At 39.1% G+C, this 10,820-nt stretch overlaps 1 protein-coding gene across 1 annotated transcript in view; it reads left to right on the forward strand.

Annotated features, from left to right (window-relative positions):
* Nucleotides 1–1,858: 1,858 nt before the first annotated feature.
* Nucleotides 1,859–10,820, forward strand: part of LOC110442953 — an 11,415-nt gene continuing 2,453 nt past the window's right edge. Inside the window, exons 1-8 of the mRNA XM_021486847.1 lie at nucleotides 1,859–2,364; nucleotides 4,071–4,210; nucleotides 4,576–4,873; nucleotides 5,181–5,348; nucleotides 6,061–6,234; nucleotides 8,057–8,209; nucleotides 9,727–9,832; nucleotides 10,064–10,185. Coding sequence (XP_021342522.1) covers nucleotides 1,915–2,364; nucleotides 4,071–4,210; nucleotides 4,576–4,873; nucleotides 5,181–5,348; nucleotides 6,061–6,234; nucleotides 8,057–8,209; nucleotides 9,727–9,832; nucleotides 10,064–10,185 — 1,611 coding nt within the window. The 5' untranslated portion in view covers nucleotides 1,859–1,914. The remainder of the gene's footprint in view (nucleotides 2,365–4,070; nucleotides 4,211–4,575; nucleotides 4,874–5,180; nucleotides 5,349–6,060; nucleotides 6,235–8,056; nucleotides 8,210–9,726; nucleotides 9,833–10,063; nucleotides 10,186–10,820) is intronic.

Below are 10,820 nucleotides of genomic sequence, written 5' to 3' on the forward strand. Positions count from 1 at the left end.
TCCATCACTGACCTTCACCGCCTCCGTGACGGATGAGAAGTCACGGAGTCAATGGCGGCCGACATCAGCGCCACCTATTAGTGCAATTCGAACTATTGAGGAGATAACTGTTAAAAGTCGTCTATAAGGACGTGACAATAATTGGTTTTGACCTAGATATGCATTGCGGGTGTCGTTGCTGAAGCAAAGACATTTGCCTGGCCTTATTCTCCTTGTACATTTTCAAGATGTTTTGTTCATATATCGCCCCAGATTTATTGATTAAGAGATTTGATTACAGATGATGAGATTTCGGAAGTTTTAGTATAACAAGTGTATTACACTTATTGCATGCCAGATGTCTACATTAAAATAGATATGTGTATAACAGAATATAAAAACTGACACTTCATAAAGTATCTTCTATCAGGGAAGTGTAGTACACATCCCTGCTTCTATAGACAGTGTATTTTCTTTACAATAAATTAACTTAAAACTTTAATCTTCTAGACACAAACAAATATGCATGGCTATAATGACGCATAGATTGATTTCAATTTGATGACAGGAAAAACAAATTAATATTTTGCAGACTTACAAGTGTAACGGATGCGTGCCTACAGTTCGTTACCAAGTTCTATCTTGGACCCAGTTATTGTTGTAACAAATAAGTGCCGACAATATATACAAAATAATGGCCGTCTATCTGACTCAAATAACTATTACCTAATGATTCAACAAACTACTGCCTCAAATCACAACTGCCTAATCTACACCCGGTAGATATTTTACATTAATATTAATATACCTCTGACACTGATATAGTCAAAAAGCCAACTAAAACAACTGTATCACAAGATGTTCGTCACCCTGTATCAACAGTAAATAGCCCCTTACTGCGACACCCGTGACTTTGTACACCCTTTACCGCAACACACCTTGACCACGTCACCCTTTCCCGCGACTGCCTTTCGACCAAGTCACCCTAGCCACTACGACACCTATGCCTTGGTAAACCCTGTGTCTTGGTACCTGTCACTCTGTATCAACAGTACGTCGCCCTGTACTGTGATACCCTGTGACTATGCACACTATCAAGTAACACAATTTATTTTGACCATGTACTATAAAGGAATACAGTGGAACGCTAGCTTATGTAGCTAGGCCCAAACTTATACAGCTTGGTCACTGATTACCTTTTTAGAGATGTTCCTTCTTCTTCGACCGCCAGAGCAAGAGAGAGCTTTTCATCTGGTTGGTTGATGGTTGGTTGATGGGTTTATAGACTCCTTTTCACGGACGAAGTCCGTGTTCTGTCGTCTTGAGGGGGTAAGTCTCCAGCTCGGATAGGCTGTCACAGTTACATACAGCACGTATACGGGAGAGTGGAAAACGTCCTTTAAACAGCTTCACTGTCCTCCTAAGCTTTTCATCTGATGGAACCTCTATTTATATACCTAGCCATCCAGTGAACTGCCTTCTTTCATTAGCCAATCAAAACTACCCTCACTTCCTAATTACAAAGAAATAACTAAAGCAAGTCTATACTAACGATCATTTATTGAACAATGTAATTAACAAAGAATCAACCCCTTCACAAGTATTTCCGAAATATTAATTAAATTATGCCTTAAAGGCTCATACGATCACAGAAATAGGCCAAGTTTTAAAGAAAAATGTTTTTTATCGTAATGATATTACACATGCTATGTAAGAATTAAAAGATAGGAGAACAAGGGGAGTAAATTTAAAAGAAAATAAGTCCCTAAAACTAATTACGAAGGTCGGAATTCCTTGTTATCTATGCCAATACTTTATAAGGTTTTGAGACTAAATTCTGACCTTGTCCGTCGAAGATAAGAACTGTATAAAAGCTGGATCTATCCAGGACGTGGCCCCTGTACGAGTGCAGTCGAGAGTGTCTGGTCGTAGGCCATGGAAGGAACAAAGATGTGGTTAGTTATATTAGGATGTATTGCCGTTATAACTAGTCCTACTAGTGCTGAAGTGAACAAAACTATAACGGAACTATTCAAAAGGATAAAATCGATGCAGGTACAAAGAACTGTTCCTTCAATACCGCCATTGGTATGGGGGAAATTTCGTGGAATTTATGAAAGTGATGTCCGTCAGTATTTTCATGGAAACCCTGATATGAGCGCTTTACGTTACGAATTTGAAGTGTTCGACAATAACATGTTTGCCACTGCCTGGATTACATCATGCCTTCTTGAAGCCCACCGGTATGGAAAGGCACCAAAGCCTTCCGAAGAGCAGATTAATATGTCTGTAGAGATTCTAATGAACAATCACAACGACAAAAACTCCAACTATACTAACTCCATCATGGCGTTTTGGCCTCAGGAGTACGATGATTCATACAAAGTAAGTCACGGTTAGCAACCTTTAAGCAAGATATAGGTTCGACAAGCTTTAGTGTTGACACCTAACATTTTATATTGATGTTCAGTTCATTATGTATTGCATTGGTGTCGGATATATTATATATATTAATTGATGAATGTCTATATCTCCACTGTAAGTCGCTATTTACCACTACCAGAAGGATTGCATCCATAGGGCTATGAATGCAAATGGATCTGTGGATTTAGAAGCTTCTTCAGTCTTGCATTGAGTGAGGCCGTATAAAAAAGAACAAACCTCGGATGACGTTAGACTTCTATAAGACTTTCATTAACATTGACGACACAGTTACGTCAATATCGAAAACACTTTTATTCACAAATAACCATAAGTTTACAAAAGTATTGAACTTTCTTTCCATAATATGTATGTCCTGATATAATACATGCTAACGGATACGAATTCATACAGAATACTGAATATGTTATTTTAATATTGAATACCTGATTATTATAAAATAATGTTTGAGATCTATGATATAACATTAAGGTTTGATACGTTATAAAATGATTTGTATTATCTGAAGTATCACATTTCTGTTTTAATCCTTTTATCTTATAAAAAAATAGTTATTATACATTTGATTTGCACCAAGGTAGCGCAATGCGATAAATGTAAACAAATATCAATGTTTTCGGAAAGTATATTCAATGTCTTAGTGAAGTCATGGGATATGTTATTTCCTTCATAAATTTTTAATTTCTGTTTAGATGATAAGTAATTTTACTCGAAAAAATCTGCTATTTCAAAAATGTATTTATCGAAAGCACACTCTTCTAAGTTTGCAATAGGTAGTAAACCACTATGTTCTGTGTGTGTTCATATCATTGTCAGCAGGTGTTCTACTTCTGATATTTATATCCTTTGTTACAGCTGTCCTTCGGTAGTGCGGTGTGAGCTAGGTCACTTACCTTTAGGTTTACTACCTTATCATACCATAATGCTGTTCATATACTTCTGTTGGTAAAATTATAACATCATTTAATTGAAAATAAATATTCTCCTTACACTGAAACATCCTAAAGGTGTTTCTTAAAAAGGGCACTGCACAATTTACAAAGCTCTAAACAATATTTCAATATTTGAGTCGAAAATACTATTTCTTACCTATACATTTTATATCAATTAGTACCCTTCACATTGTCTGCTTGTCACCTTTGGGAGTACTTTCTTTCCGTGTGAGTGCATGTTGTGGTAAGTTTGGTCCTTGTTTGTTGAAGCTGTGGTGTTGATGTTGTGGTAAGTCTGGTCCTTGTTTGTTGAGGCTGTGCTGTTGATGTTGTGGTAAGTTTGGTCCTTGTATGTTGAAGGTTTGGTGTTGATATTGTGGTAAGTTTGGTCCTTGTATGTTGAAGCTGTGGTGTTGAAGTTTTAGTAAGTTTGGTCATTGTTTGTTGAAGCTGATTTTTTCTTTTTGCTGTTGTGCTCTCTTTGTCGTAGGTCTCGTCCTTGTGTGTTGACGCTGTGGTGTCATTCGCTCCGTTATCAAGACAGAAACATTAAATAATTTTGTTTATGTTTAGTGACTATGTAACTAGAAATCTATTAAAAATGCATTTCCTTATTATATTTCTTATGCAACACTATAAGAAATAGCACAGCACTATTCAGGAATGATACAATTGGGCTGTGATGATTTACAATGCATTGATGTCTGTCTTATTTAGGCCTGGGTCAGCTCTCCCATCAACTTACTGGCCATGTTTAATGCCACTGATCTCGTCGACTGGAATGCTGTGTATGAAGAGATGGAGAAGCTGGGACTGAAGGACGTCGTCGATATCATGAAAAGACTTCTGGCTTCCAAGTAAAGACACGCATGTAACGTTGATCTATGCCGTTCTTGTCTTGTAGTTAGCTGGAATTATGTTTCATTAAGGTTTATGTTTTACATTAAATACCTATACCTAAGAAAATGGCAGTAACCGCGCTATGGGTGTCATCGTTGGAGTATGACCCAGTGGCTGTGGTGATTCAGGATTATGTTAAATAAACAGAAATGTCCACAAATGCATACACGAAAGCCTCAGATTCAAGTGATGTTTTAATAATTAAGATGATATCCGTGAAACTAAATTCTCAAATTAATAATACTAGCCGCACTTTTTCGTTATAATGTCATAATGTAAACATCAAAGTAGAGTTGAGTTTGTGCGTGTAATCTTTTTTCAGATCAGGCTACGAACGTGTGTTCCGGATACCTCCAGACTTTGACGACACATCGGTGAACCTAGGTCTGGGGTCATTGTTAAAGGAAGCCATTGTAGATTTCCCACAATCCAATGCGCTGTGGCAGTCCCGGAACTCCAATCTGTCCTCCGTATTCAGCGCGATCAAACACTACGCCTACCGTCCTCTGTCTGGGAACAAGCGTGTGGATACCATCGACACAAGGACTTACGTGTACATGCGAAAATTCCTGGAACTTTCGAAGTCAAAGAATGAAGACGTAGCATTAGTAACAACATGGGTTCGTATATGTTATATTTGTATTATTGCCATAATAAAAACCAAAGAACCGCCTGTATCACTTGACCCCTATGTCCATGATATGGACATAAACAGATTGAAAAAAAAATAATGAAGCTCCTTTTATACCATTAGTACCCAATACTAACGCGGCTTCTATATTAAAATATTTCTACAAACCAATTAATGGTACACAAACAAAACTAGCATTTTTGTCAACATTGTTTATTACTGGATCTGTTTACACGTCCGGATCAAAATTGGTATTATCTGCATTGCATTCGGAGCGTGTTGTATATTTACTACAGGTACAGGACCTTGAGGACATTAAGACCCAGTACTACCGTGGTGTAGTAACCCCAGGTAACGTTAACAACGTCGACATCACCGTGGCGGCCAACGCCTTATATGGAATCACAAACAGTATTCTGACGGGACTCGTCACGGCGGAGGTCCTGGAGGATCCAGATATGCAGGTAAATAGAAGGGTGTTTCACTATTAGCAATAAAGGTACATAAATACCAGATATATGTTAATCTCACTCTTCTATTGTTCCTAAAGGCACATAATACATTAACAGACATATCAATTATATGTCTAAGTATGTGGTCATTTATTTAAAGACTGCCTGTTTATAATTATAATTAATGATTCGAAATTCTGATACACCGCTTTATCACAACCTAGTTCGTAGGTCGTCTCGAAGCGGTTCACAAATTATTATCCGTGGTTATAAAGCCTTTACAACCAGCCAATATCTTTCTCAACTCCCTGGGGAGCATACAGCCAGTGCTGCCATTTCGGCACTCACAGCAAGCGTTCAACAATTCCAGCAATGCCCAACCATGTACTCATTTACAGCTGAGTAGACTGGAACAAGCGGAGTAAAGTATCTTGCTCAAAGATACAACACAGTGCCGTGACATGACTCGAATCCGCATCCCTTCACAAACGAGCCCGGCGTCCTACCACTAAACTACCACCTAACTCTGTTTATATGAGCAAGTGCTGACAGATATAAAAAGGCACAGTCTGTCATATTGTTACAACGGTGAGGAAACGGATATTGTTTCTAGCATTGTCAAGTAATGCGTCCTGATAAGCTATTGCACGCAGGACACATTATTTTCATTTAAATATTTATGTATGCGTTTATTTATTTACTTTGACATTTTTTTGAAATCCAGCAAATCTACCTGAACACGTCTACAATGATAGCCTTCCAGATCAACACAAACTTCTCCAGCCGGCCGGACTTGGCTCTGACCTACTACCCGTCAGCTATTGAGTTCTACTGGTTCGTGGCTAGGACTTACAACCAACTACTGAGACGTTATACTTATAACAGTCTGCCTCATCACGTAAGTATCCTTAACGGTCTGCCTCACCACGTAAGTATCCTTAACGGCCTGTCTCACCACGTTAGTATCCTAAAAGGTCTGCTTCACCACGTAAGTATCCTTAACGGTCTGTCTCACCACGTAAGTATCCTTAACGCTCTGCCTCATCACGTAAGTATCCTTAATGGTCTGTCTCACCACGTAAGTAGCCTTAACGGTCTGTCTAACCACGTAAGTATCCTTAACGGTCTGCCTCACCACGTAAGTATCCTTAACGTCCTTCCTCACCACGTAAGTAGCCTTAACGGTCTGTCTAACCACGTAATTATCCTTACCGGTCTGTCTAACCACGTAAGTATCCTTAACGGTCTGCCTCATCACGTAAGTATCCTTAATGGTCTGTCTCACCACGTAAGTAGCCTTAACAGTCTGTCTAACCACTTAAGTATCCTTAACGGTCTGTCTCACCACGTAATTATCCTTAACGGTCTGTCTCACCATTTAAGTATCCTTAACGGTCTGTCTCACCACGTAATTATCCTTAACGGTCTGTCTCACCACGTAATTATCCTTAACGGTCTGTCTCACCACTTAAGTATCCTTAACGGCCTGTCTCACCACGTAAGTATCCTTAACGGTCTTTCTCACCACGTTGGTATCCTTAACGGTTTGCCTTACCACGTAAGTATCCTTAACAGTCTGCCTCACCACGTAAGTACCATTACCGGTCTGTCTCACCACGTAAGTATCCTTAACGTTCTGCCTCACCGCGTAAGTATCCTTAACGGTCTGCCTCACCACGTAAGTATCATAAACGGTCTGTCTCACCATGTAATTATCCTTAACGGTCTGTCTCACCACTTAAGTATCCTTAACGGCCTGTTTCACCACGTAAGTATCCTTAACGGTCTGCCTCACCACGTAAGTAGCCTTAACGGTCTGTCTAACCACTTAAGTATCCTTAACGGTCTGTCTCACCACGTAATTATCCTTAACGGTCTGTCTAACCACTTAAGTATCCTTAACGGTCTGTCTCACCACGTAAATATCCTTAACGGCCTGTCTCACCACTTAAGTATCCTTAACGGCCTGTCTCACTACGTAAGTATCCTTAACGGTCTTCCTCACCACGTAAGTATCCTTAACGGTCTGTCTAACCACTTAAGTATCCTTAACGGCCTGTCTCACCACGTAAGTATCCTTAACGGTCTGCCTCACCACGTAAGTATCATAAACGGTCTGTCTCACCATGTAATTATCCTTAACGGTCTGTCTCACCACTTAAGTATCCTTAACGGCCTGTCTCACTACGTAAGTATCCTTAACGGTCTTTCTCACCACGTTGGTATCCTTAACGGTCTGCCTCACCACGTAAGTATCCTTAACAGTCTGCCTCACCACATCTAGTTACTTCCCTACCAAAACAAGTATTCCCTACATCTAGTTACTTCCCTACCAAAATAAGTATTCCCTTATATCTAGTTACCTCCCTACCAAACAAGTATCCCCTACATCTAGTTACCTCCCTACCAAAACAAGTATTCCCTTATATCTAGTTACCTCCTACCAAAACAAGTATTTCCTTATATCTAGTTACCTCCCTACCAAAACAAGTATCCTCCTACCTTTTTACCGGTAATAACAACATCCATGTCTTTATTCTGATAACCTTACTTTATGCATATTAGCTACAAAATACATCCCTGCCTACAAATCTTCACCACGTAATATCTCGAAATGTGCAATCACAAAGCCATACGCGATATTGCATCGTCTCCTGTAATATCAAGATGTACATGGGGATTAAACACTCGTTTAATCTTACGTTATTTCTATTTTACAGACAATGAAGACATCCATGGATATCTTAGGCAACGTCCTGAAGAACAATGCTACAACTATAATGCTGATGGAGGCTATGCCAATGGGGACAGATATGGTTTATTATGACGATTTTCTTGGTGATGGAGATTTCGACGCTGAAGGGAAACCTGTGGTTTGTGATTCCTTCTTTGTGGCTAATTGAAAGGAATGATTAAGATAAAACTTTCACTGGGATTCTATTTTATAGGGAGGATTTAATATAAATTTTTAATATAATGATTTAGTTTTATTTGTTACTATTCCATCAAATCACACAAATCACACAAATCGATACATTTTCACCTTATAAACTTTTGGGAGGTTAAGAAACCCCAACGTTTTGCCTTTAGAACAGATTGATGACAAGTCATATGTTATTTAATACTTGAACGAAATATTGTTGGAGATGGTGTTCTAAAATCCAAAACAGCCTTATTATTTTAAATATGAACATAACGCGTTTTGTGCTGCGACAATCTGAAGCTTCAATATACCTGCAGACACAATTTTTTTCTTTACAGTTTCATTATCCATTTGAATATCTCATATACCGAGTTTACGTTTGAATAACAGCTTACATAGCATAATTTGTTATACTATTTGATTTGACATAAAGTGTAGTTACATTGTAACTACTGCCTCTATGGAGTACAACTACAACAATATTGGGTGTAGCGACATTGTAACTACTGCCTCTATGGAGTACAACTACAACATATTAGGTGTAGCTACATTGTAACTTCTGGCTCTATGGAGTACAACTACAACAATATTAGGTGTAGCTACATTGTAACTACTGCCTCTATGGAGTACAACTACAACAATATTAGGTGTAGCTACATTGTAACTACTGCCTCTATGGAGTACAACTACAACAATATTAGGTGTAGCTACATTGTAACTACTGCCTCTATGGAGTACAACTACAACAATATTAGGTGTAGCTACATTGTAACTACTGCCTCTATGGAGTACAACTACAACAATATTAGGTGTAGCTACATTGTAACTACTGCCTCTATGGAGTACAACTACAACAATATTAGGTGTAGCTACATTGTAACTACTGCCTCTATGGAGTACAACTACAACAATATTAGGTGTAGCTACATTGTAACTACTGCCTCTATGGAGTACAACTACAACAATATTAGGTGTAGCTACATTGTAACTACTGCCTCTATGGAGTACAACTACAACAATATTAGGTGTAGCTACATTGTAACTACTGCCTCTATGGAGTACAACTACAACAATATTAGGTGTAGCTACATTGTAACTACTGCCTCTATGGAGTACAACTACAACAATATTAGGTGTAGCTACATTGTAACTACTGCCTCTATGGAGTACAACTACAACAATATTAGGTGTAGCTACATTGTAACTACTGCCTCTATGGAGTACAACTACAACAATATTAGGTGTAGCTACATTGTAACTACTGGCTATATGGAGTACAACTACAACAATATTAGGTGTAGCTACATTGTAACTACTGCCTCTATGGAGTACAACTACAACAATATTAGGTGTAGCTACATTGTAACTACTTGCCTCTATGGAGTACAACTACTGATCACACCTCTCTATGTCTGTATTTCAAATTAAACAGCAGTGTTCCACCTAAATATACTCTCTGTTTTACAGAAATACGGCGAGGATCGTTTGTTTACTACAGCCATGGCCGCTAATGCTCTTATTACTATTTGGACGTCGTTTGAAGAGAAATCTGGGACGTTAGTCTGGAATCAGAGTAAGAGAGACGTGTCTTGTGTCCGTCCTTTATCAACCTATGTTTAATGAGTATGAACATTTAAACCGTCCAGTTCGAAATAGCGATTAAACGTTTGGTATTACAGTGTTTTGTCGTAAATGTACAATATCATGTAACCTATTATCTATTATTCTGCAGTTTGTGTTGTACGTGTTCTGGACATATCAACGGAATATACATCATGCACATAACTATAGCGTTTCCTTTCAGCTACACCAAAACAGGTCAAGGACACTGTCACACGCGCGGTGAAGTTCCTGGATACCTACATATTGTCCGGGGAGTACAAACCGTGGAACGCGTTCTTTTCCGGTTCCTTTAAAGGTTTTGGGGTAAATGATTAAGATACTGTACATTTAGCAGATATTATATTTTAGTTTTTAGTGGAGGTGGGAGATTTGAGGGAGGGGTCCAACAAACATATGTTTAGAGGAGCAGTTCTTGAGATCAGTCTAGGTGATTGGTCCATCTTATAAAGATATTTCAAAGACAACAATGCGTGTAGACCTTACTGTGGTAGATGCCGATACTCAACTAGGGGAGAGGTTAGGGGGAGTGGGTTGGATGGGGATTGAGGGTTGGGGATTCCAACAAATATAGGCCTTACAGTGGCGGGTTCAGAGATCAACCTAGGGTTAATGGTGGTGGTGGTGGTGGTGGTGGTGGTGGTGGTGGTGGTGGGGATTGGGAATGAGTATGGGGGATTCCATGAAATATAGGCCTTACAGTGGCAGGTTCAGAGATCAACCTATGGTTAATGGTGGTGGTGGTGGTGGTGGTGGTGGGGATTGGGAATGAGTATGGGGGATTCCATGAAATATAGGCCTTACAGTGACGGCTTCAGAGATCAATCTTGCGGGAGGAAAGGGAATGGGTGCGTGGGGTTGGAGAATAGGGGTGAGGAATAAATATAGGCCTTACAGTGACGGCTTCAGAGATCAATCTAGGGTTAATGGTGGTGGTGGTG

This window comes from Mizuhopecten yessoensis, unplaced genomic scaffold, assembly GCF_002113885.1.
Source record: "Mizuhopecten yessoensis strain PY_sf001 unplaced genomic scaffold, ASM211388v2 scaffold716313, whole genome shotgun sequence".
Taxonomy (NCBI): domain Eukaryota; kingdom Metazoa; phylum Mollusca; class Bivalvia; order Pectinida; family Pectinidae; genus Mizuhopecten; species Mizuhopecten yessoensis.